At 44.6% G+C, this 27,639-nt stretch overlaps 1 protein-coding gene across 6 annotated transcripts in view; it reads left to right on the top strand.

Annotated features, from left to right (window-relative positions):
- The window catches only part of BLNK (B cell linker), a 1,905,158-nt gene extending 1,878,014 nt beyond the window's left edge, over positions 1-27,144 (top strand). For all 6 annotated transcript variants that reach the window (XM_069611389.1, XM_069611390.1, XM_069611392.1 and 3 more), the window contains 3 exons: positions 2,922-3,005; positions 3,781-3,936; positions 26,643-27,144. In XM_069611389.1, the coding sequence (XP_069467490.1) occupies positions 2,922-3,005; positions 3,781-3,936; positions 26,643-26,762 (360 nt within the window). In that variant the 3' untranslated portion in view covers positions 26,763-27,144. The remainder of the gene's footprint in view (positions 1-2,921; positions 3,006-3,780; positions 3,937-26,642) is intronic.
- The last annotated feature ends 495 nt before the right edge of the window (positions 27,145-27,639 follow it).

The raw sequence follows: 27,639 nt of genomic DNA, 5'->3' as shown, positions 1-27,639 counted from the left end.
TTTCCCACAGCAAAACTGAAAACCAAATTGTAGGCGATTCGGCCAGGCTTTTAGAAACATTTATCTAATGTTCTGATGCATGCCTCAAAGGGGCCCACCTGTCTGGAGCTCCCATTCAGTCTCAGGCAGCTTTCAGAGAGGCAGTAGGTATTTGCTAAAGGCAAGCTTAGCATATGTAGGGAAGGCCTAATGAACTGGAGTGCATTTATTGGGATTGTAGGAAAAAGGATAGAGAGTGGTGGTGAGTGACTGAGACCCAGACAGAGGGTGAGATTTAGGGTTGGTTTTGCTTCTGAAGTGCTTCAATGATATGAAGTGGGTGAACAACACAAATGGTTTGGGACAGTTGGTGACACACCAGACAGTGTCTGTCTCTTGAAGCGAGTGGATGAGACACATGTCATTGGGTGACACCTGTGAGGAGGGGCACGAGGATCCAGAAATCCCTGATGGACAGCTTGAGGGAGAGTTACACACCTATGATTTTGCTGGGAGGGAGGAGCAAGAGATTCAGGGAGATGGTGCGTGACACACACGTCAGTGTCCATCACCTGAAGGCAGTAAACAAGACAAGTGCTATTGGATGACAACAGGGATGAGGAGTGTGAGAAGGCAGGAAACCCTGAGGGCAGTTTGTGGTAGTGTCATGCTCACTCTTAGAGAGGCACAGCTTCACCTCACTGATGATGCCCAACTAGGCTGAAACGTGTATGGGGTTGCTGTGGTACTCTTGTTCAGAGGAGGACAAAGACTGATATGCGGGGAAATTTCTTCTCTGTGAAAAGAACAGTGAGCTCAAGACTTGGTTGAGACTCTCCCAGGAGCCATCCACCCAAGAGCAAGTCAATGGGCTGTGTTTGTGCTGGTAGAGAATTTCCCAGACCCCCCCTCAGTTATCGTATATACCTTTAAGTCATACACATATTTCAGTACACAACCCGTATACTAAATTATTTATCCCAAAACACTATAGAATTCTATAGCTTACTACAGTATACTGAAGGTCAAATTGTATACCGCCAATTTTTTTGTAAGGGTACTAAAGGGCAATAGATTTCATCATCCAATGTGGGGACATTCCAAGCACCTGGGGTTTCTTTCCAAATTCAGCAGAGATTAAATGTACATATACACAAATACAATGGACGTAGATGTCTTCAGATGTTTGTATTTTGAACAGGTAGGTCAACACATTTTTACAATTACCACTGAGTCTCCGGGGCAGTCAATGAAGAATACAGTTTTGACATTTGTATTGTGAGTAAATATAGCTTATGTTGGGACAAAACTAGACTCTTGACAGCTAAGACTTCACTATGAGTATATGGGGAACAGTAAAAAGCATGAGGCATTTTAAATACCACCTAATTATTAGTTCAGATCTCATGATATTTTTACAGCATGGATAATATGGCATGGGATGAATGTGGATTTTGTTCTCCATGCCATCCATATTGAAGGCAAGTTCCTTTTCACGCACACTCCAGAGTGTATAAAAACCACTAGGGAAATAAGCCAGGAGATAGCTTTGCAAAGATAACAAGGTTTTAATATTACAGAATACAAATATCAGCAAAGGACTCTGCTGCTCAAGAACATTCTGGTTAATCTTAGTGGAAGCAGAAGCTTAAAAAGCAGTGTGATGTCATCACATACAGTAAAAATTAGCGCCACTGATTGGCGCAACCATATACATGGGCCTGCTTCATAGGGGATGCCAAGCTACAATTGGTTGGGTTCTCCACCGTCCAGGCACCACATGGGTCAGCTGGGCTCATCTTGTACGCGGGTGAAGATTGGGTTGCTCACGAGATACATTCTCCAAGTTAAACTAACATCCTAAGCCAGCTATTATATCACTTTGGCATGCACCTATGCAGTTTGGAACTCGGTGCCAGGGGGAAGGGAGGAAGAAATACAGTCATACAGACCCACACATTCAGGGCTTTGTTGATACTGCACCTCCCGCAACGAAGGTGGACCCTTACCTTGATCTATAATGTATCCCTCCCTGTGCCTCGTGTTATGAAGGATATGTTTTATGCTGAGGGGTGAGACAGTCGCGCATGCTTAGATCTTTTATGGTGCCTAGGTTTATGCTAGGACTGGGGGATCGCTCACTTATCATGGAATGCAGGGATGTGGGGGTCAGGTCAGTGGTGTGGGCTCTGGCCCTGGGTTGACTGGGTGAGGGTTAGAGGCCTGCTGGCAGCTTGGTCGTGATGAATGGGCACTGCGAGTAGCCTGGTGCTGTATCATGGCCTCACAGAGCACATTCCTCCCAACGTTAATAATTGTTTGCAACAGTGAAGGGACAGGGGGACGTGAACTTCCATGAGAACTGGTGCTGCAGGTTAATTCGGCCTTAATGATTTGGGCCTAATGCAATCTTCCCATGGGGCTCGACTGGTGCAGCGTGGTTAGGCAAGCCTGTGCTTTCGTCACAACTACAAAATGGCGTTTCTTTCTATGTGACTTCTAATGTCATGCATCTGCTGTTCGCGCTATATTACTTTCGCACCAAGTTTCATAGTGCGGTTCTCACACCCCTTATATACTACATTGTCTCCTAGGGGATTTGCCTCACCTGAAAGCGCTTAGGGGGGTGGGATATGCTCATTTCCATCCCAACAATATCCCACGTGATCCCAACTTGAACTCTAAAAGTAGGAGGCATTTTAAAAGCCATTTTTGCCATCCTCATATGAGAACATGACACCCAATAAAAGAGTTTGATGGCAGATCAACATGCAACACAGTAGTAGGAAAGTGTGGTGGTGCCTGCATTGATAAACACCATCAGACCCCTACAGTAAACCCTGTTTATTGATAAGCACACAAGGGAGAATGTACTTTTCACATCTTAATTACTGTTATACAACGTTTTCACTCTGCAAATATTTTCTTTATTTTTCTTAAAGGAGGCTGGCGTCTATAGCAAAGAGTGGTATGCTTCGTCCTGTGATCGCAAAACAGCAGAAGAGGCATTACTAAAATCAAGCAAGGTAATGCAGAGATGAAATACATTTGAATCCAGTGTAATATATATTAGCACATGGAGATCCTTATTGACCTCCTCTGTGAAATAATATGAAATAAAAAACTAATCTAAAACATGTTTAGATTACAGTTATTAGCTACTGGTATTGACGTCACTCTGAACATTCTGTCTTCAAAAGCAGACAGCGAAACAACATTGCAATGTTCAGGCAACATGACACTTCCTCTATAGGAGGACCTTTTATTTGCTGCAAGGTCGTGAAAGAGAAAGCTAAAACATGGTAAAATGCTTTCACTTTCTTGTGGAGAAACAGTTTACTTTTACATGACACCTAGTGAATGCTCGTGTTATCCCTGGTTCATTTCACCCATATTTGCAAATAAATTGTTTAACTTATGAAGACAATATGTTATCTAAATACTACAAAATAAAACCACATTTACTTTGCTAACTTGGTTTGTCTATTTACTTCACCCACTATTGAAGTGACATTTTTTACCTCACCACTAAAATTTCAAAACGTGTATTGCTACTGTCACTATGTGCTAATAGCCTTAGAGACTTCGGGAGGGGTCATTATCGCGTGGGATAATGACCCTTCCCCAATTTAGGGGCCTCGGCTTCACCTGAGGCCATAGCTTGGCGGCGGATCTTTATCCAACAATAGTGACCCTCTCGAGGCCTCTAAGACAATGGAATTATGAATGTATAATACTTTTCTATCATATGAAATAATTAACATAGAACGTTAATACAATTTATACTCTTTTTTGAACCAGGATGGTGCTTTCCTGATAAGAAAAAGTTCTGGTCAAGACTTAAAACAGCCATATACCTTGGTGGTTCTCTTCAACAAGAGAGTTTATAATATCCCTGTACGCTATATTGAGTCAACTCGGCAATATGCTCTGGGCAGGGAAAAAAATGGAGAAGAGGTGAGTTATGCTGTGCCTTGCTCAAATACTAACATACACAGAATGTCTGCTACTGCATTAATGCATTTCATTTACACAAATAGCTATTTTCCAGTGTCTTAATTTTATAAAGTTAGGTTGTAATATTCTAATATCTTGGAATCACATGAGTCTTAGTTGCAGAAAAAAAAAATCCAAAGTTGTGGTACACTATTGTGTGCCTTCCATCACAAGAAAACGCATTCATGTGAAACGCTAACACAACACATATAAGCAGGTTGCTAAGAAATTAGGTCATCCTGCCAGAAAAAGAATAAGCAGCTTGGAAATGCTTTCAACCACCCGCGCCACCGACACCCATTCTGGAATAACTACTTATCTTTACTAAACTTGCCCCGCGGTAATGACTAGTGTGATCCTCTTAACCTGTTGCTCAGCTGACAATCCTAGGCCTCTTAACCTGTTGCTCAGCTGACAATCCTAGGCCATGGACACAGCGCAGAGAGGTGGGAGGACACATTCCTTTACTGCAAAAAGCACATTCTTCTATGCATCTTTGCACTCAATGTTTTCCGCGGTGCCAATTTATGCATATCGCCACGTGCAGGAAATTTGCATCAGAGCCCTAGAAGGAATGGGTGGGGGTTGGGGAGGGCTGGTGTACTATGTAGAGAAGAAAATCATACATGCAGTCAGAGTACATATGCATATGCAAAAGAGATTAAAGGAAGGGATCAAAACATTCAACTGCAACCACAGGTTTTATTCCAGTTTTTAGAATAACCATATGTCACATGGAAGAGCTTCTGTTTTTTTTTTTTCTTAAATTAATTTGTCAATGTCCAAATCCAAAGGCCTCGCCAAACAAGGACTTTTTCAACATTTTACAGAATTTCAAGAGGTTCTTTTGATCTCTCAGATGCTGAAGGCGGTTGTTCCAGAGATCAGGGCCAATCCATGAAAAGAGTCTGCCTCAACGCTGTTGCGTCTTTGGGCTGCATTGCTGGAGCAATCTAGCTGATGCAGAATGGTGGAACATTGTGTGGATGTGCTGTCTCAGACAGATCTTAAGGTAGTTTAGCTCTTGTCCTATACTTCGCAGTGTGCTATGGAGGGTATTTTGTAAAAAAATCTTTGCTGGCTAGGTAAACAGTATAAAGTTGTGTGGGTTCCAGTTATATAGTCATAGATTTGTAAGTTAAATCAATTGTGCTGGTCTGTTTTGTAATGACTGTAGTCGCACGTGCGCCCAGAGTGTCGCTTCTGTAGTAGTTAAGCGTATTCCCACTTCCCCCCTCTCACATTATGCTCACAAGGCCTAGTAGGACCACCTCTATCCTCTTCACTTTGTATTCTATTGCCTCTATCCCATGTTCTCTCCCTTTGCCCTGTGGGCGCTTTGCAACACAAATTCTTGCTGTATAAGCGCCTCACACATGCACAATAAAATAAAATGAATACAAATACATTATACACCCATTAGAAGCCATTCAAATGGCGGGGGCAAAATTACATTCTAAAAATAATCATGATAATTTACTGATTCTATCGGCCGCGCGTCGTCAAGTGGAGATAGCGGTGTGCGTTATATCAGATGAGACATGTTATTTGGGAAACCTAAACAACGGGCCATATTGTGGAGCTGCTATATCACAGGAAGCTGGGATAGGTGATATTGAAATTAACTCATCAGCTGTGCATGAGGATAGTAGCTCACTGCACAGTTTAGACGTGTTGCCTCCTACACAGGCAGCGATGCAACAGTCGGAGCAGGGGGAACATGAGTGCACTTTTGCTTCAGGCCTGAATAGTAGCCAAAGCTTAAGAATAAAAACAGATTATATCGCACATAAGGTAATACATACAGATGTACAGAAGTGCAATATTCTGTTAGAAGAACAAGGGGCCAAAGAAAGGGAATGAACAACCAAATTAAAAGTACTACTATTGAATACAAGATCTTTGGTGAAACATGCCACTGAGGTGGCTGACTACATAGTAGAACAGGATTTCGACCTATGTGCTCTGACTGAGACATGGCTGCATATGGCAGCTGGCCCCACTATTATAGTATGTCACAAACAGATAGACAGGATGCAAGAGGGGGTTGAGCTGCTGTAATATACAGATTGGACCTAGAAGGGATGTGGACATACTGGGTCTAGAAGAATGTGAAACGCTTCATGTAAAAATGTGTGTGGATCCTAATACGTCAGTTAATGCTATTTTGTTTTATCGACCTCCTATACCAATGCCAGATTTTGCCTCTCTATTAGGTAATATGATATTACCTTTATTAAAATTGACAACCAAGGTTATATTTCGGGGAGATTTTAATTTCTGGTTGGGGATGTTACTGATTTGGTGTCTAAAGGATTGGAGGATTCGCTTGGTAACATGGGCTTCAGTCAACTGGTCAATCAGGCTACAAATATAAAGGGAAATACCTTGGACTGGGTGGCAACATATAACGTTATTGCTGGCGTGCCTGTTATTTTGCAGTGCCCCTGGTCGGATCATTTCTTTGTCCATGTAGATTTGCTGTTTAAAAAAAGGATAAGGACTATTGAGACAAAGAGAACTTGGATCATTAGTAGGAATGTACGGAAACCTCTGCCCCAGGCATTGGAGACATGGACTGCCTTTATTAATACCAGTGGATTGTTGCTGACTCCTGTAATACCGTCATGCCGGTATTACTGTTTCCAGCAGGGATACATGCGCATGCACAAGGACTCATAATGCGCCAGTATTTTTGGCATTCACCCTGCCGGGGATGGTAATCCACGCATGACAGGGTTACTGGCGTTTTACTGGTGTACTCGTAATGAGCGCCATAGACATGATAATGTCTGTTTTAGGCAGAGGTTTGAAAAACCTTCTACACCTCAGTTGAAGATATCAATAGCTACAATGCCGATGGCCCTGATGTCGAAAGAGTGGAGGTGTGCGCCTTAACATTTGGCTTATCTCGAGACTTCGATGTCTCCAAAGCTTCTTGAGCGAGCTTCAAAGCTTTCTTGCCCAGGCTCGAGGGCACGCAAACAGCAACCTTTGTGGACTCCTTATCAGCTTTATGAGTCTCGAGAGAGAGAGAGAGTCGGATGTCATTTTTAACTTTTTTTAAGGGGCGGGAGAAGCTGCCTTCTCACAAACCTTCATCACCTGGGGGCAAAGGTGCTGCCATTTGGCTTTGGTAACCGATTTACCGGGGAAACTCACTAGTCTGCGGTCAGGTGAGGAGTCCGGAGATGAAGAGCGCGAACAATGTCTCTTTTTTGATATTTTGCGGGAGACCTTAGACGAAGAATGGTGGGAACTTCTTCTGGTTTGAGAGTGCTTGGAGTGTTTTGAGCGCTTATGAGGAGGCAAAAACGCCTGTGAACTTCTCTCAACCAAATACATCCTCTTGGAAAGAGTGGTCGAATGGGAGTTTAAAATGGGCCTTCCCAGGACGAGTATCCCCTTACTCTCCCTCAAGGCCTTTCCTGTCATAGACTGACAGGAGCCGCATTCATCGACCTTGTGGCCGATTCCGAGCACCAAAGGCAAATACATTGTGGGTCAATGACAGACATATTTGGGCCACAATCCGCACACCTTTTGAAGCCTGTTTTAGGAGTAGACATTTTCAAAGAAAACCAGTACTATGCAGTAGAAATTAACTGTCGAAGCTTGCTGTGCATGTGGAAAAATGAAACTGAGGCAACAGGCGCAGTGCGTGCTATATATACCAATGTCAATGAAGATTAGCCCTGTTATCTGCGCAGGGAGTATTAATTCTATTAAAGACTAGGAGGCGAGCATTATGCTTCATCTTCCTTTATTCTACTCTTCAGCACTTCAAAAAAAAAACACAAATGGAACCATAAAAGTGTATAACAAAACTTTTTTCCTTTCAAAAACTACAAAATCCATGAGTCTCTGTAGTCCATGCTCTTTCCACCAGTCACAACCCACTTCCTGTACTTGGACTCCTCCTCTGCTTTTACTCGCTTTGACAGTCTCTCCTGGTCTTTAACTTAACCTCGCCAATGGTGCGAAGGCTCTCCTGAACTTTAAACTCAACTGCCGGAATACCCCCGGTCTCTTAACACTCTCCTCAATGGCACTGCTTTCAGCTATTCTTCTGATCTTCCCCTATGAAAAAACAACTATAGGAGATTTTAGGGTGGTGCGTACGTAGTGTACTTGCTCATATAATGCATTATTTTATACTCCATACAATACTCGGGTGGGAATTTAATGCTCGCCTCCTAGTCTTTAATAGAATTAATACTCCCTGCGCAGATAGCAGGGGTAATCTTCATTCTATGACAAGACTGGAGGTGCGCATTATGCTTGTTCAAAGCTTACCCTACACTGTGCTGGCTTAAAGTAAAACTTTTAAAAAGTACGCTCACTTGACCAGTCTGCTGCCAACATTATTTCACTTAAGGGCACTCCTGCTCTTACGGCCGACGAGGCCATTGCCCCTCTCACAGAATGAGCTCCATACGTGTTCACATTCACTCCTGCAGCATGCATGACCTTCTTAACCCATCTCGCGATGGTAGCTGATGCTACTGCGTGATAGGGCTTCCTGCTCGCTATTAATAACCGAGTAGTATTCGCTGCCCTATTCTCTGCTGTCCTACTCTCGTACTCTTTAATGCATCGTGCTGCGCACCATTTCGAATTGTCCGGGAAGTACGGATAATGTATCGTAGATGTCCCTGTCTTGGTTCTTCTGACAATGGAGAATGTAACTCCCTCCGTTCCGAATGACCGTCTGTTAACCTCTAGTGCTCTTACGTCTGATACCCGTTTACAGGAAATTAAACATAATAGCATGGCTAGCTTGCCTGATAACTGCTTAAGCGAGAGGTACCTATCTGCCGGCCAACTTGATAATAATTTTAGTACTGTTGCCACATCCCACGATGTGCTATACCTGGGCTCTGGGGGAACCCTAAACCTAGCCCCTCTGATGAGCCTCACTACTGCTGGGTGTTCCCCTGCTGGGACGCCCTCTATTGGCATGTGACCAGCTGAAATTGCCGATCTGTAAACTCCTATAGTACGGAAAGCTCTCCCATCCTGTAACAAACTCGCTAAGAAATTCAGGACTTCCACTACAGGCGCTGAAACGGGATGAACACTTCTGTTCCTACACCAGCCTGTCCATTTCGCCCAAGCTGCGTCATAGCTCCTCCTAGTGGAAGGTGCCCAGGATTCAGCAATGAGCTGAGCAGCCTGTTCCGAAATTCCTGGCAGCGCCCAACGCTTCCTGATATCCTGCACGCGACCAGCGGAGTGTTCCTCTCACTCTCAGAGGATGATACGACCCAGCTGGCTCCGTGAGGAGTCGCTCTCCGTCAGGGAAGACTCTGGGTATGTCTGCTACTAGCTCCATTAAAGTAGGAAACCATGCTTGTGACTTCCATAAAGGCGCCACTAGTACCAACTCGGATTTCTCCCTCCGACATTTCGCCAGCACTCTGCTCAACATCACGAAGGGGGGAAAAGCGTAGTGTGGGCCTCCTGTCCACTCTTGAAGGAACGCGTCGGTTCCCTGCGCTCCCGGATCCAGCCTCCAGCTGTAATAGAGGCTCCTCTGTGCATTTAATCGGGAAGCGAATAGGTCCATCTTCAATGGTCCCCATCTCGTGTTCAGACTCTGAAATACTGATGGATCCAGTCTCCAATCGCTGGAATCCGTCAGATACCGAGAGTTCCAATATGCTGCTACGTTTAGCGACCCTGGCAGGAACTCTGCTGTCACTGATGTCCCCGATCGAAGGCAGAAATGCCACAGGTCTTTCGCTAGCTCTGCTAGCATCTTGGACCTTGTACCGCTTAAGTGGTTGATGTATCGCACCGCCGAAATGTTGTCCATATTCAGCAGGACACAAGACCTTACTCTTTCTCTTGTGAAGGCTTTGATCGCGAACGATCCTGCTAGAAGCTCTAGACAGTTTATATGCAGCTGAAGCTCCTCTTCGCTCCACTTGCCTCCGGTCTGCAGGGACCCGCATCTGGCTCCCCAGCCCTTCCGGCTGGCGTCCGATTCGATTATCAGATCTGGCTTGTCTCCGAATATGGCTCGCCCATTCCAGGCATCCATATTCTTTAACCACCATTCTAGCTCTGTAATAGAGTCCTGATCTAGCGGTACTAGCTGATGGTACTTCAGACCTTGCTGCAGATGCTTTATTTTCAATTGCTGCAGCGCTCTGTAGTGCAAGGGCCCCGTAAATATGGCCTGGATAGAAGCTGCTAATAGCCCCACTATTCTTGTTAATGTCCTGAGAGATACCTGCTGCTTTTCCAAGCATATTCTGATTTCTCTCTTGATGTCTCTCATCTTCCGAGCTGGAAGTTCCAATGTCACCTTCCTGGTGTCCAAGACAAACCCTAGGAAGTCTAACCTTTGTGCTGGTGTGGTATCTGATTTTTCTATGTTCACTAGGAATCCTAGTGAGGTCAGCAGGTCCTGCACCCACTTCGTCTGGTACCCTAGTACTTCCTGATCTTCTGCCATGAGTAAGAGATCATCTAGGTAAATGATTAGCCTGACGCCCTTCTCTCCGATTGCTGCTGCTACTGGCTTGATAAACTTCGTGAATGCCCAGGGAGCGGAAGCAAGTCCGAATGGCATTGTTTTGAATTGCCAAAATTGTTTTTTCCAGCAAAAAGCTAAGAATGGTCTGTATTCCTCGAGCACAGGTATCGTAAGGTAAGCGTCTTTTAGATCTAGACGAGTCAGTCAGTCTCCTTCTCTTAGGGAGTCTCTGAGCTGATGGACGCCCTCCATCTTGAAGTGCCAATAAATAATCCAGCTGTTCAACTCTTTGAGGTTGATAACCGGGCGTACCTTCTCCTTTCTGTGCACCAGGAACATATTTCTCACAAACCTCGGAGGGGACACGTATTTCTCTATTGCTTGCTTACTGACTAGCTGCGCTATCTCGCTGTCTAGACATGCCTGCTCCGCTTGCGCTAATTTCTGCCCCTGCGGCTTGATCCGCTGAGCCAGTGCCTCTATGAAATCGAGCTGCAAACCTCTGACGGTCTGCAATATCCACAAATCACTTGAAAGCTTGCGCCAATTCTCTAAAAACATGCGCGTCCTCCCCCCTACTGGAGGATACTGAATCACTCTCACCTGGTGTAAATCCTTGACCTCGTCATGACCCTCTGGCCCTACGGCCTCTCGGGAATCTTCCTCTGGACGGGAAGAAGGTGTCCTGGCTCTTGTTTTCCCAGTACTGCGCTCTGGTGTCTTCTGCCTCCATGGTTGCGACCGGCTGCACGACCCCTGAAGCGGCCGGTCCCTCCAAAAACTCTACTGGGGAATATTTTGCTTATCGATGCCTGTGCTTTTTCTAATGAGGCGTATGTTCCGACAAACCGCCCCATCTCTTTCCCAAAAGTCTCTCCGAACAGGAGGCCTTGGCTCTTTCCCCCGCTTCATACGATGACAAAATCGCTAAGCTTTGAATCTATTTTAAGTAATAGACCCTTCCTTCTTTCTGACGCGATGGTGCAATTGGCGTTCCCGAGCAGACAAACTGCTCTCTGAGCCCATCCCGTCAGGGCTTCAGGGTCAACCTCTTCTCCTGTGTCCTTTGCTCTTTCTGCGAGATCCATAATCTTAGCTAGGGGGCCTGCCAAGTCTAACACCTTTTCCTGGCAGCTTTTCCAGGATCTATCAATACCCTTGCGGGGGTCCTTGTTCGTCTTTGACACGAAGGTCAACATTTTCGGGTCGAGCTCGGGGGCTTCTGCCACCTTCCCTGGCAGGTCTGGGCGTGGGCACTCCGCCCGTAGACGTTGCCTCACCTCCTTGTCCAGAGGCTTGCACAGCCTTGCTGTCATATATTGGGCTACTCGGGGGGATGGTTGCCACTCGGTGGACCTCGGATTGCGGATGCTGTCCGGGTCGAACATGTCGTCTTGCGCTTCCAGGTCTTCTTTCTCCTTCCGCAACCTCTTACCCCAGCTGGGAGGCGCCCAGTCCTCCTCCTCGGCCTCCTCCTCATCCTGTGAGGCCTGATCTTCTACCAGCTCCTCGTCCGAGCCTGGGACGTCTCCGATGTTGTCGTCCCCTGGAGTGGGGGTCGTGAGGTTCGGCACAGCCTGCTTTCATAGGTAAGCTTCTTTCAGCTTAGAGAAAGCATCAGGCACCTCCGAGGTCTTTTCCACTACCTCTTCCAAAGTGCCCCGGGGGTCTTCAGAGGCTTTCCTCTTGAGGGCTAATTTACTCCCCTTGTGTCCCTCCTTCAAGGGATCTGTGGGCGTGCGCTTCCAGATATTGGTGCTCTAACTAGGCTGCGAAAGCATAGCTTCCAATGTCTCCAGCCTCTCCTGAAGGGGTCTGACGCCCTCCGCCACTGCGTCAACAAGGGAGCTTCCTAGCACTTGCTTAAAGCTGTCAGCGAGGTCCTGAGACTGTTCCTCCGCGCTCCATTCAAATTCTGACATTTCTGTACTGTGCTGTGTGCCTAAAATACCTGGGTCAGGTGTCTTTTTTTTCTTGTGGCTGCACCTTTATGTGTACACTGTCTTTTGTTCAGGGAGGTATACTTTCTGCAGGATCAATCTTCTGCTGCTCAGCAGTGTAGAGGACTGGCAGTCCTGAGATCTGCTGATCACTAGCACGAGTGCTGCTGTCTCCTTGTGTGAGCCCCTGCCACTCACGTCGCTGCGATCGTTATGACCGCTGTCTTCAGCAAAATGCTGTCTAGCCAATACAGAGTCGGAATGACTTGCTCGTACGAGCGTTCTGAAATGCGTGGTATCCGTAAACTGTCGCCGCGCTAATGCGACGAATTCTGATGTGCGACAGAAGTCACGCTAAGCTCCGCCCACCCACGGGGGGGCTACCGCCGTGGAGTAGAGAGCTCTATCTAGGCTTGTGTAGCTAAGGGCCCGCTCGCGGGAGGGGCTGAATTTCGGCGCGCCGCTTCTCTCACGAAGGCTAACTCCTCCCACATGAAGGTGAGGGCCGCCTTCACGAGTGCAGACGCGAGTCGTGCCGCGTAGTTCGCGAGGTTGATAGCGCCCCTGCGGTGCCGGTCTTACAACACGGGGCCGTCAGCCTCGCGAACAGCTCCTGAGTAAACAAAAGAACCTTGAGGGTTTGGTTGCCTATCTTCCACGGTGTCTGAGAACCGCACAATGCCTAAGGCTGCAAGCGGAAGCGCATCTCAATCCAGACTACACACAAGTCTAATATATATATATGTATATATATATATATATATATATTTTTTTTTTAATAAAACGCTTTAGATCAAACACTCTCTCACGTGTATGTCAAATACAATCTTTTTGCTAATCTTCCGCTCACACACAGTCAATTTCTTCACACTAACATACGTAGAGGGAAGAAATGCTACTTATCTGCTTGAAGAGCAGTAAAAGAAGAGAAGGAGTCCAAGCACAGGAAGTGGGTTGTGACTGGTGGAAAGAGCATGGACTACAGAGACTCATGGATTTTGTAGTTTTTGAAAGGAAAAAAGTTTTGTTATACACTTTTATGGTTCCATGCGTGTTTTTTGTTGAACTGCTGAAGAGTAGAATAAAGGAAGATGAAGCATAATGCTCGCCTCCAGTCTTGTCATAGAATGTCATACTCAAGAGCAGACGGAGGACGCCAACGGACACGAGATCCACGATGCACAGGGCGCTCTGCTGTGAAACTTTTGCCAAATCAGCTGATGCTGGATGGGAACATATCAAAGATGAATATGTGGCAGGACTCAATCCATTCGAAAGAGAATTACTTTATTTTTAAAGGGATTTTCTTCAAGCAAGTCAACGGTACTTCTAAGGGGGCCGCATTTGCGCCTAGTGTGTACTTACGTTTGGTCTCCTAATAATGCCTTCTTGCCTAATATCTCAATGTATCGCAGATATATTGATGATATTTTGGTCATTCTGAAGGGCAATTTAGCCACTCAAATCATTTCTGATATGGATGAATTATTTGGATGTAAACCTCAAATTTATGGCTACCTACAATCAGAATGAGATAACATTTCTAGATATGCTACTGAGAGAAAGGGAAGGCAAAATGTAGGTCACATTCTTTAGAAATCCGCAGACCACAATATCATTTTACATGACAGGAGCCAACACCCTGTAAGTCTCTGTACAAATATCCCATTTATTCAGTTCCTGAGGGCTCACCACAATTGCACATCTTTAGATGTATTGTATGCACAAGCCCTGATTATGACACAATGGGCCTCATTATAATTTTGGCGGTAGCCTTGCTGGTAAAACTGGCAGGCTTCCGCCAAACTTGCAAACATTTCTGGCGCCCACGAATGGGCAATTACTGGGACATTCAGGCCCTGCCGGACCCGGTATTTGCCTATTCAGAGGCGCCGAAAACTAATTCTCCCCATTGCCATTTGAGCCCCATTGGGCTCAATGGGAATGGGGAGGTCGGATGCACTGGCACCATTCAGAATGGTGCCGGTGCATCTGACATGCTATGCTCGCAGGTGCCGCTCTGCCCACCAGCTCAGACCTAGCGGGCAGAAAGCCACCCGCGAGCACAACTCGTAGTTTGCCGGTACGGGAACTACGGTACTGGCCAGCTTATCAGTACCGTAGTTCCCGGACCAGCAAACTTGTAATGAGGCCCAATGTCTGGCTAAGAGAGGTTACTCTAAAAAAACATTTCAAGCGTTCTTTGAAAAGTGCCTGTTCCCATGATTGCCAGCATTTACTTGTTCAAAGGTATAAACCAACAAAGAAGACGTTGGTGTGTGTTACCACCTATAGTCCTCTAAGTAATACAATTTGCAATGTGGTTATTAAACTTTGGCACATTTTGCAATGAAATGATTCAGAACTTCAAAATCCAGTGTTTGCATTCAAAAGAGGTGTTCGTTTGTGACAGTCCCTGGTATGAGCATTTAGCAATAATATGTCCATGCAAACTCCATTATTTTGGCAAAACATTCAGACCAGTGCACACATTCTCGGATTCAGACCAGAATTTGAATTTCTCCAACTGCACTGAAGTTCTGCCCAGAGTTGTGGCCCAATATTTTATTTCCAATGTTTTTGGGGTTCTATATCATTCCATCGGCTGTTTATTTTTTTTGCCAACATTTTTATGCTGCAAAAACTGCACTTTCTTTTAGTTGGAGGTTCCCCGCACAAGCCCCACCTTCCCAGCTATTTACAACCTATTCCCCACACATCCCTACCCAATTATATCCCTTTACTCACCCCCCCCCATATTTTTCAATTAGTTTTTGCAGCAAAATACTGTGAAATAAAAACGGGCGATGAGTGGACGTCATAACATTCTTGGATATGTTGTCTACTTACCAATTCCTGTTATCAAGGAAAACATCTTTCTTAATCCCTATTTTCAAGAAAGGTGACGTGCCTTGCCGTCAATTACCGCCCAGTGGCAATTTTAGATGCCACAAGCAAAGTGTTCTCTTCTCTTGTTTTGCAGGACCTAGATAGATGGACAGAGAAGCTAGCTCTCCTCTCCCACTTCCAAGTAGGCTTTAGGGAAGCTTTGGGAACTTCATTGAATGGCCTTGTAATCACTCATTTGCTAGCCAAGGTTAAGATGGGGAAACTCAACAAAACTTACATTGCCTCACTAGACATGAGCAGTGCTTTTGATAAGGTGGACCACAAGCAGTTGTGGGAGAACTGGAAAATTCCGACTCCAATTTTAAACATTTTGGCGGGCCTCCATTCAGAAACGGCTGTTCGTGTTCGACTTAATTGACAAGGGGCCTTGTCTAAACTGATACAAAACAACCATCGGCTTGAGAAAAGGGTTTGTGTTGGCACCCTTATTTTTTTAATTTTGCTTAGCCAATTTAGAAGATTTTTGGGTAACCAACACCACTTTTCCTGTAAAATTGGGAGAAATTAGAATAAACTGGTTGGCATTTTCCAACGATCTTCTCTTTTTCTACCAAACTCCCATTGGCCTTCAAAGAAAACTTCATATGTTTTCTGATTATGCCCCTCTAAACAATGTACTTGTTAATGAATCTAAGTACAAGGTGGTTGTATGCTCTACAAAATGTAAGCCAAAAACAATGTTTTGGACAGTGGGGAATGCTAGGCTTCATCAGGTCTCACCTCTACATTATTTGGGCTTTACAGTATCTAATAGTGCTGCCCATAGAGAGTAAAAAGAACAACTCAGACTAAGATCTGTACCTTTAATTGCACAGATAAAAAGAATTTTCCACAAGCTTAGTACATTTTTCATGTTTACCGTCAATTTGTTTTTATGTTCATAAAGTTGAACCTGCTGTGAGTTACAGTTGGAGCTTTTAACACTGGATTTGGGGTCATTTTACAATACAATTCAAGGTTTGATGTGGAAAAAAGCACTTGGCCTTCCTTTGGCCATTCCCAATACTGTAGACAGACATGAGTTCTGGTTCATTTTTTGGAGACTAAGATTATTTGGAAAAAAGTTAATCGGTATGATAAGATGATTTGTCCGCCTAAAGGAACTTTATTTGATAATTTAGTAGAAATGTATAAAAATCGTTCTGTTGGCTCCATCAATGATTTCTTTGGCAGGATGAATGATATTTTGGCTTACACTGAGGCATCCGATGACAAACTGATGAATATCCCGTTGTTGGTAAAAAACTGAGTTGGATTGGTGCGCAACTATTGAACATCTGGCTTCTTACAAACTTTACAGAGAATATAAGACTATTGCTCGAAAAATAAATCATCTTTCTCTGTACTTGTCTTTATTCCGTGGTGCAAAGGCCCAAATGACTTATATGCGCTTCAAATGTTATCATTTTCCTACTCTCAAAGTTATTGGCCCTCGCCTTGGCTTACTACATCAGGACCAAATGTGCTGATTTTTCGGAAGGCTGGCATTAACAAAACTATGAAGCATTTCACACTTTACAGCAGAAAAAACTATGGATCTGCGCATTTTGCACTTTAATGTCTTTATTAATATAGATTTTGAGGATGTTGGCTGTAATCTATGGAATAGGCTACTTTTGGGTTCTAATACTGTCATTCTGTAGATTTTTAGATACATTATGTAATCTTCTAACTGGTGAAATCTAATTGTAAAATTGTATTTCATGGATTTTGTATTTTTATTTATAACATTTGTGAAAGATTTGATGAATAAACCATAGCACAAAAAAAAAATGAATTCACCCTTGGTGATACTACAAGAAGGCAGGGCATATTGAGAAGGATTTGAGATGGCTAGTGATTGAGAAAGCAAATAATGGTGACAGGGGTTGCTCCATAGAACAGCGACTGTCGGAGTGAGAACAATTTTGGATATACACCTTACAATGACATGTAACCGGTATGAATACATTGTTGGAGTGGAATATCTTAAATGGGTGCTAAGTTTGTAATCTTCTTGCAATGTTGCATGCCTATGCAAATTTGGTTTACGATTATGTGCTAACAAACCTTCAGCCTGCCTAAGTTACATCATGATCATTGTAGTATTTGGATTGATGGTTTCATTTAGACTCATTTATTTTCATTTGGCCCACCGTCGCCCTCGCCACTTGTAACAGGAGCTTCTTCTCCTCCGGAGGCTCTCTGGTGCACGCCAGCCACCGTAGAGTGCCTCTTGAGAAGAAAAGCTTCTCTTGCTTTCGCTTCCCACCGCGCAGCCTCTGCACATCAGGTCCTGTTAGGGCAAGCTTCCCTCTTGCATGCTTCTCACTGCACAACCTCTGCACTTAAGATATATGGAGACACAGACCCTCTCAGGACCCACTACTGTCTTCTCATTAACATTGGTCCCTGCGTGTTCTCCGTCCTCCTGTTTCCGCTTTGGCTGTATACATGGACTACATTGCTCTTCCTGCTTGTTCTGCTCTCTCATGGCCTGCACCTGAGGGGGCCTTTTAATCCTCACAGTCTCCTTCATGTGTGGTTCATTTCTACTAACAATCTGACCACTCCTCCAGCATTGTTCCTCTTTAGCCCTCTTCCTCGTCCTAGTACTTAGGGAATTATGGGACTTGAAGTCCCTAATGGCAAAGTTAGTTTCTGGCTTGATTTTCATTCTTAAATACATTTCTGTTTCCCCTAACGTTCTTTAAGGAAATATCATAAGAATTAGTTCCAGATTCAATTGAAAATAGGAATAAAGTTCTTTAGAGTTTAAATTGCTATCATTCATGGATTTCCTTTCACTGTACCTTTGGGAGTTAGGGACGTTTGTAGCTTTACAAATCTCCTGGCTTTTGGAAGGGGGTTTATTTCTCCCAATGCCTAGGGATGTGTGATTGTTTTTATTCACATTTAGAGGTTTAATTTGTGGAACAAAAAGATTACTATGACAACAAGCCATTACAGACTTGGGTATGAAGGGGATGTCTTCCTTAAAGGAAGATACATACTGTTTCTCATCCCACAGAGCCCCCTCATGGGTCCTTTGTCCTCCCAGGTGATCCTCCTGCAGAACACCATCTCCAAGGTCAGAAAGTGTCTGCCATTGCCTGGCCACCTGGTCAGAGACTTTAGGCAGGGGTTTAGTTAGGAGTCCACAGGATTCTACACACAGTCCTCTTAGAAACAATGACCGTGGTGTTCAGGATTTAGTTAAGGAGTTTTAATAACAAACCATCTAATTTAGAATTTTTTACATATGGATTTTTAGTAAATTCTTTAGGAGAATTTGTAGTTTTTTGTACAAGATATCCTGACGCTATGCCACTAAAGACAGTGACTGCCAAGTCAGTTGTTCGAACATTACTGGGCATATGTACTAGGGTTGGCTTCCTTAAAGAAGTTGTGTCTGACAGAGGCAGCAACTTTATGTCCAAGTATATGCAGGACATGTGGGCGTAATGTGGGATGTCATACACATTTTCATCCGCATATCATCCACAGACCAATGGCCTACTTGAGGGATTCAACAGAACTCTCAAAGGCATGATTGGAGCTCTTGAGGAGCCCCAGAGGAGAAAGTGGCATCTCCTGATGCAATACTTTCTTTTTGTCTATAGAGAGGTCGCTCAGGAAGGGGTGGGGTTGGGTTAAACTCTTGTTTGGTTACCCTATCAGGGGCCCCTGGCTATAGTCAAGGAGGGATGGGAGATGCCTGCTCCACCTGTAACTACCAATGTAGTGGACTATGCATTAGGCTTGAGGAAGAGGATGGCCTTGATGATGGAACATGCCAATAATAAGTTAAAGGCTGGTCAGGCTTTGGTCAAACATTAGTATGACCAGAAGACCGCACTTGCTCATTTTACCCCAGGCCAAGAAATACATATTATGAACCCTATAAGGCCTAGAGCTTTAATGGATAAATGGCCGGATCATTACCACATTGTTGAGAGACTAGAGACTTGGAGAGGTTAACTATTTAGTGGACCTTGGGAGACCTGGTCAGGCTCCCAAAGTGTTCCATGTGAATAGGTTGAATGCTTTCATCCCTCTGATTGAAATGGGGGCCCTGCTTCTGGCTTCAGATAGGGAAGAGGGGGAATCTGGGCCTCCCCCTGACCTGTTCCAGGGCATCACTTCTGGTGGCCCCATTGAGGGTGTCAAATGATCCCTCCAATGGGCTCCACAGCAGCAAGTTGAGGTGAAAACTTTGCTTAGGTAATTTTTCCCCTTGTTCTCACTCCATGATTGACACCTTAGTGTAAGCATCGACATTGACGCTGGAGACAGTGTGCTTACCAAAAGTAGGAGCTAGAGGATGTCAGACAAGGTAAAATCCTACATTAAGTCTGATGTCAACAAAATGTTGGATCTAGGGGTGATAGAGCCCTCTCCTCTAGTAGTCCCTGGTTTAGTCCTGTGGATCTGGTGCCAAAAGCAGGTACATCTGATTTCAGATTCTGGTTGGATTGCAGTGCTCGTAATGCTATGCTGTCACCAAAGCAAGTGCTCATCCCATTCCAAGAACAGATGAGTTGGTGGACAAGCTAGCTGCTGCCAGGTACATTAGCAACTTTGACCTCACTGCGGGGTATTGGCAGATCTCCTTGTAAGAAAATGCCAATGTAAAGACTGCATTTTCAACACCCGGGGGGCTTTTACCAGCTCAGGATAATGTCCCTTGGTTTGAAGAAGGCACCTGCACCTTTTCAAAGGTTGGTCAACCATGTTCTGAATAGGTTGGGTGAATTCTCAGTTGCATATATGAATGATATAGCATTCCTGAACCCCACTTGGGAATAACATGTAAGATACCTGGAAATAGTCTTACAGGCTCTTCAGAAGACCCACCTGACCATAAAGGCTACCAAGTGCCAAATTGGCCATGGTTCTGTGACCTACCTGGGGCATGAGGTTGGTAGGGGAAAGATTCAGCCTCTTCCCAGCAAAGCACAGGCTGTACATGACTGGGCAACCCCCACAACCCAAACACACGAGAGGGCTTTTCTAGACCTCACTGTGTATTACAGAAACTTAGAAACTTTATACCAGACTAAGCCACCATAGCTGCCCCTCTGACTGCCCTCACTAATCCTAAGAAAGTGTCTTGATCTGGGGAGTGTGAGAAGGCCTTCCAAGGCCTGAAGGATTCCCTTAGTCAGGCCCCTGTTCTCAGGGCACCTGATTAGTAGAGACCTTTTATTGTGCCGGCAGGTGCCTCTGGCATAGGTGCTGTCCGTTCACAGTTAAATGACAAAGGCAGGGAATATCCTATATGTTTTATTAGCCACCAAGTTAAAGACAGAGAGCTCAGGTGAACATGAAGGGAGATAATCTAGGTGCTCGGGTGGTTCATAGGCCTTCAAGGCTTTGACCACCATTGAGCATAGGCCAGGTGCACAACATAGCGATGCTGATAGACTGTCCAGAATGTATAGCCAACAGGAACAGAAGACCCATCCAGGGATGGATTAGATCCCCCTGTCCATAGTCTGGGGGTGGCGAGTTTTAGGAAAGATTTCTCTTTAGGCAACTTACCCCCCCCCCCCATATTCTATAGACCCCCAAACATTTTGCTTTTGAACCTGTCCCGACTTTTACTGGGAAGTGAAGCCTTTTGTCTTTTTACCTGTGTAGGTAACTTTTAAACATTGCACACAGCATCTTACAGTGCAGTACAGTGGGTATATTTGTGTATCACCCTAGTCTTTCACACTTGGGATTTTTGGCTACTTCTAAATGTGTCTAAAGACAAGCTGATGGCAGCAGATACATTACCATTTTTGCATTATTTTTCATGTGCCCATTCGCATTTACTGCATCTGGCTACTAAACGTGGCTAGTGTCCGAAAATGGCCGTGCCACAAGATTCTTAACTTTTCCTCTGGCCTTGTTGTTGTTTGGCCTTCTTCCGGCCTTCTCAAGTAAGGAAATTCCATATAGTGTCATGCATTCACCTGGGAAATCTGTTGCTTTTGCAGGTTACTGCATGCCATTTTTGTGTGGGCCCAGGAAGTGGGTGGGGCTGCCTGGTCCCACTCCACCCCTGTGTCACCTGGAAGTCTAGGTGTGGAGCATGAGTGAAACCGACAGTGGTCCCTAATTGGACCACTACAGACTATTTGAATGGTGCAGATCCTTACCATTAGTGGGCTTGGACTTGCTTCCATCATTGGAGCCAAGTGTCCTATGTAGCCGGCTGAAGATCCGTGGACGACTCCTGAAGAGGCCTGACATCCCTTCCTGCGTTTGGCCGGGGGAGCCTTGCAGGACTCTCTGATCTGCAAAGGCCCTCTGCAGTGCTTCAACCCTTGGACTGGTGGGAACAACCAGTCTCAATGCCTTCTCGGGGATCCAGAACCTTCGGAAGTGTCCCTGGAGCAACAAGTGGACTGACCAGCTCTCCAGTGGGCTACCTTGTCAGAAGCATTGCCATTCTGCGTTTTCACCCGGAACTTCAGTGGTCACTAGCACGTGCCGCAAGTCACCTTCCTGCCAATTTTCTTAAACCGTGACCGGAGAGACGCCTGCCATTGTAACTGCTTGGTGACAGCCGGTGGAAATCCCCTCCATGTCCTGTGAGGTGTCCAGAAGTGTCCTGCATTGGTGAATCCTACTTGCCTTCTTTTTTTTGATTTTCTTTGATTGTGTTTAACCATTTAAGATTTTTACAACTTTTGGCGTTCGTGTTTCATAGTTCATATATTGTACTTAAAACACCACTTTCGTCTTCTCTTGCGTGGTCCATTATCTGGTAAGGACTGTCTTACTTCACCGGCACGCTGCTGTCCGTGGTCGGATTAGCCTTTTTGAGTGCTATGTCCAAGAGTTTCACGGCCGCCATAGACCATCTGGCTGAGTCGCCTGCGATTAGTCGTTTCCAACCGGTTTCTTCGTCTAACACCGACGGGTAGGATATAAGTGGTGCTAAGTACGCTTCTCTTTCCTTGATCATTTCAGGACAAGTCATAAGCAAGTGTCTTAAATTTTCTTATTGATCTTGATTGTCACAGAGCCGACAAGTGGCTGTGGGAGAGAGAGATCGGATAGCCAAGAGTTACCTGGTGTGGAGCAGATTTAAGCAGGCTCTCATGAAGAGTTTTCTCAGTGCCCTGTCTGCAAATCTTTCACAGTACTTCAGTGCCTTCTTCACCAGGGGTTGCATCCTGCACTAGCAGCCGTCTGGAGAAATCCTTGAACCAAGCAACCCGTAGACATCGTGCAATGGAACAAATGGTGGGAAACCAACCCCCAGTTGATTCACCAAGTCAACTAGGAAAATTAGAGTCAGTGGTTGATTAGTTACAAAGCATTCAGCCGCTCATCTCGTTAGATCCAAACGCTTTCCCAAGGATAGGAAAATAATTTTACTGACCTGTAACATTGTTGAAGTATCTTCTGTAACATTTTTCACCACTGCAAGAACTCTTCCTACATCTGTCCCCTCTTCTAGGAAGAAGTGTTGTGACTTTGGGCATAAGGCCCCATACATCATAGGGATGGTATTTATAAACTTTGGGTATCATTCTTGTCAACTGGTTTCATTCTACTGCATCATTACTTACCTTCTTTTATTTTACTAAGTTATTGCATGCATTCCTGCAAACATAAAGGTGACTGTATGTATATATTTTTTTATTAAGTGTTGTGTGATAATACTACCTGTTTATTTCCTTTCTTAGTGTGTGTTTTGGGCCTATAATAAATATAGTATTTTTGTACTTAGCTGTGTAAATTGAATTATTGTGTACCTCACTTTGTGGACACCGAACCCACTCACTTTCTCCTGAGACTAAGCCTTGACCACCCTGCACGTTTACCTTGATTGGGTTTGGCTAACCTCTCAGAGTATCCCTGTCCATCTTAACAAGTGCAGGTAGTTGGGTCTTGTTGTAGGGTTGTGCAGGGGATTTTGACGAAGCTGTTCCTTGAGCGCTTGGCTGTGTGAACCCTAGTCAGAATGGAAATAGGTTGTGGTGGTAGCAGACACATTGTGATGTCTAGTGTGTGAAGGGCAGAGTAATTGGCCCTTAGCCTGAACATCCCCTAACAGGCACAAACAGACATAGTCCTTGTCTTCATTTGTCCTATGCAGAGGATTCCAGCAATGAGGATGCCTAAGGAGAACTGGTGAAATAGCTGATGGGGGGCAGCTGAATGGTAGGCCCTAGTCACGTGATTAGCAGCCTCCTTAATTCTGTCTGCCTGTAGATGGCCTGTTGTCCTTATATAGCAGCTGAGAAGGCAGGATACTGGTGGTGGGTGGAGCAGCTGAGTGGCAGGTTCTGGTCACCTGAACAGCAGCCTCTTCAATGCTGTCTGCCTGGAGATGGCTGGAGTATTTATGTAGCCACCAGGAAGGCTGGAAATTGGTCTGGTCACGTGACCGGCAGCCTTCTCAATACTACCTGGTATGATTATTCCTGCATATCCCTGTATGGGGAAGAAGGAGAGAAGATGACATGAGTAGAGTTCCTTTCTCTAATAATTATTAATCTGGGTATAAAAAAGTATGTATGTATGTATGTCAGGCTTCAGACAGCTATATGAATCAGTGCCACAGAGAAGTGTTTCGAGAATTTTGGTTTGCATTTTTTTTACCACTTTTGATTTTTCACAGCTGACCTCTGCACTATACATTGAAATGGCATGTCACTTGAATCTGAGATTCAAGGATGCGGTCTGTAAGGCCAGCCTGGCTTCTGGAAGCCTTAAGTGAATTTCTCTGCTGAACTGCTGAGGGCATAACCATGCATATCCTCTGCAAGCACTATCAATCGCTCAAGAAATGGACGCCCATATCCCTGCAAGCCCCACTGTAGGAACAATAACGGGCAGGAATTGCGGGCCAGTATGTGAATATTTAGCTTTTGGAATACTCCTTTTATAGAAAATACGCAAAAATTACACAAATCAGAGAGTAAACCAACCTGCCAGATATATAAAACCTTATAAAAAATAATTTACGTAAAAAGAATATGGTTGTCGGTTTTGTCCCGATCTTGAAGCCTACAAGTACTGTAATGTGAACTTAAATCGTATCCTCTGGGATTTCCAAATATACTTGCACAACTTAAAGACACTCAGCAAAAGAGTCATGTGGTCATTGTTTGACACAGGCATGCAATTTATTATTTTACATGATGTGCAGAAAATGTGAAACTACAAAAACAAACTTTATGATTGAAATTTGCATTGGTGGAAACAAAATGTGCATTTGTATATGTTTTAATAATTTTGTAAAGACTCACGAGTTATAAACAAATAAAAAGGTTTCCTTTTGTAACTCGGCTTATTTGTCTTGAGAGAAGGCAGCTCACCATAACTTTGAGTGAGCTTTCAGAAGCAAATGCCTCGCCACTTCCGGTCACTGAAACGTTAGCACTTAGCATGCTATCATCAGAGACACTGGTTTGTCCCATAACCCAACACTAATAGAGTGCTTCGCATGTAATTTCTGTGGTAATAACAAGGCGTGTATTGAAAAAAAGTATGTATGAGGACCCAGTAGGAGGCTGTACTGAATTTGCTGCACTGTACTGAGCGAGCAGCATCCGGTAACCAATCTATGACTGGCATTTTCTTAACACAGCAATGATGTCAATAAATGCTAGGCAGCCCCCGTGATTGTGAGCACCTGTGCAACTGCAGGGGGTGGGGGGGGTGTGTGGAGAGAGAGAGAGAGACAGAGAGAGAGACTCTTTCTTAGTCCTTGCATGCATATTGCATATGTTCAGATTCTGGTAGGGTCCATTCTGCCTTATATTGTCGATTACGATGAGTACTCACTCAGTTGGGTGATAGACTGGTCGCATCTGTTAGGTACATTGCAATGAAGATAGCCTGTAAACGCTTAAACTTCGGCCTGGTCTGTGGGAGAGTGCAAACGTAAACACTATAGATCTCCATACTTGCCAACATTCTCTTGCCAAAAAGATGTAGGATTTTTCAAGTTTCACAAATAATAATGCGCATAACAATGACATCACAGGACAATGCAAAACATAAATTGTTGGCACCATTCTAAAATACACAACCCATCAAACAGCACAACATGGAAAGATGTTCAAATGTTAAAAATGAATAATTCTGAATGGTAGTTTAACAATAAATGCAATTACCTAATGTCACAGAAGGTAATCACACAGAGCTGGTATCACACAGAGCTGGTAGGTAACATTTGCCACTGCTTTGTAGCAGCGGCCTGGGCAGTACATATGTGTTCCTGCAGTGCAAGTTGACATGGAGACTGATACCCCCCTCGGTCTGATAGGCAGATGCGGTGTGATGGTGTTACGCTCTGCCACTTGGCTTCACTGGTGGTTCACCTAAGGGTTGTCCTGGCAAGAGTGCAGGACAGAGTCACATAGCTGTCAGGTCAGTGGATTGGTCTGAGCCCAATCAAAGTAATCACCTACCAGTCCCAGTGTACAGACAGACTAATTAATGTGTTGCATGCTTTGCCCTGGAGCCTGCCTTAGAGTCACATAAATTACCTTTCACTGTAAAAAGCGGTATGATCTGTCACCCAAATCTGTAGGTGGTAGGACTGCTTAAAAAGCAGTAGCCTACTGCCTAAATCTGTAGGGTTTGCAAGTATGTATCTCCCTTATTTTACGCAGACCCAGGCCTAGGCTGTTGTGTGAATGGTGCAGGCCCACCCTATAGTGAGGTTCTGGGTATATCACGGTTTATTCAACCAACAACTTCAAAGGTGCGTCATTTTCTTCAAATGATAGCGCTACATTACATTAGGCCAGATTGGCCATGGTTTTTCCCCTTTTAAAGTAATTAATGGGTGCCATGAAGATAGAAAAGGGTATTGTTTAGAAGCGCTTTTCGGTGGCTTTGAAAAGTGAAGTTGCTTGCTAGTCAATGCAGCCAGGTCATTTTCTTCAGAGTACAGGATGTGCCTGTGTGGGCTGTTTTTATGTCCATGAATGTCCTTCCAGTTAGGAAGTGCCCACTGACAACACAACCAGAGGATATGAATACATTCTGTCATTTCTGAGGACTGTTATATAATCGAAAAGTTGAAATGTGACGACTAGAGGACTCAGTTAGGCTGAGAGCTAAACCCCTATACAAAGAAAAGAATGGTGTGAGCTTTTTTTCAGCAACGTCATCTTCACCTGTTGCAAGATGATATCTTTAATGTGTATGTTGCACTGTCATTCTAAACAAGGGTCTTTGAACCATTTGGAGTCCCTTTTCGACTAACAAAGAACGGAACACTAGTGAATTGAAAAGTGTGTTTAGAAAATGTCAAGTAGCACCTTTCGGTGGAAAAAAAGAAGTTACGTTGGGTGCTTGCGGTCACTGAACTGTCTTTCCCTTTCACTCCGCAGCGGTTTAGCAGTGTTGCTGAAATGGTACAGAATCACCAGCGTAGCCCTCTGGTGCTAATCGACAGCCAGAACAACACCAAAGATTCCACAAAACTGAGGCACGCCGTCAGAGTCAACTAGTCACGCAGAGACACGCGTTCCTTCGCATGACGCCACCACCGTAAATAACCAGGGAAACAGAAACGCTCTGGAAACCACAATAACGAAATAAAGCATAAACATGGCCTATATGGAAGACATTCAGTGCACCTCAATGTCACATGATCTTCAGGACCCTCTATGGGGTATGCAGAGGGTGCAAAAGATAGCCTACTTGCTCGGTGGACTTTACATACCCGGCATGACATGGGGCCTAATTCACAGAAGCAGTGTATAATGGCAGCACCCTATTGGAAAACGCTCTGTGAATAACAACAATAGCCTCTTTGAGATGTCTGTGTTGTATTATATTTCATGTCTATATATTGAAATGCTTTTCTGTAATAAAACATGTTCAATAGTCTTTGAAAATGGGTATTACTAAAAAAAAAAATCCAAAGACCAACTACCACTGTGCATTTTGAGTGTCTAGGTGTCTACCTACAGCACTGCCAGCAGGACATGCAAGCATTCCCCCCACAGGCAGCAAGGGCTGTTCTTATGCCGGTGGCGGCAAATGGCACTTTGTAGAGGGTGTAAAAATCCTTGCAATGGCCATGAATGTCGCCTACATCTGCACAACCCATCAATGTATGTGAATAGCCTAATTCACATTCGCGTTCACGATTCAAGACCCCGGAAGTTAAATGAAGCTGCTAAAGACAGCGATAAAGATGTTACACCTGTCTTAACACCTTCAATCATGGTGAGGCGCATTTTGTATTTTTTGAAGGGTGGGAGGGGGCGGCCTAATGGGAGTTCCGATTCTGCCTCCTTTACCCTCTCTGCCTTAAAAAAAACACACGGTCTTACACCAACATTACATTTTCATTCTTGTGTACGACCAATGGATTCCGCC

The sequence above is a fragment of the Ambystoma mexicanum genome, chromosome 8, assembly GCF_040938575.1.
Source record: "Ambystoma mexicanum isolate Mex_15411 chromosome 8, UKY_AmexF1_1, whole genome shotgun sequence".
Taxonomy (NCBI): Eukaryota; Metazoa; Chordata; class Amphibia; order Caudata; family Ambystomatidae; genus Ambystoma; species Ambystoma mexicanum.
Note: the sequence above shows the minus strand (reverse complement) of the source record. Positions and strands in the feature narration are given on the sequence as shown.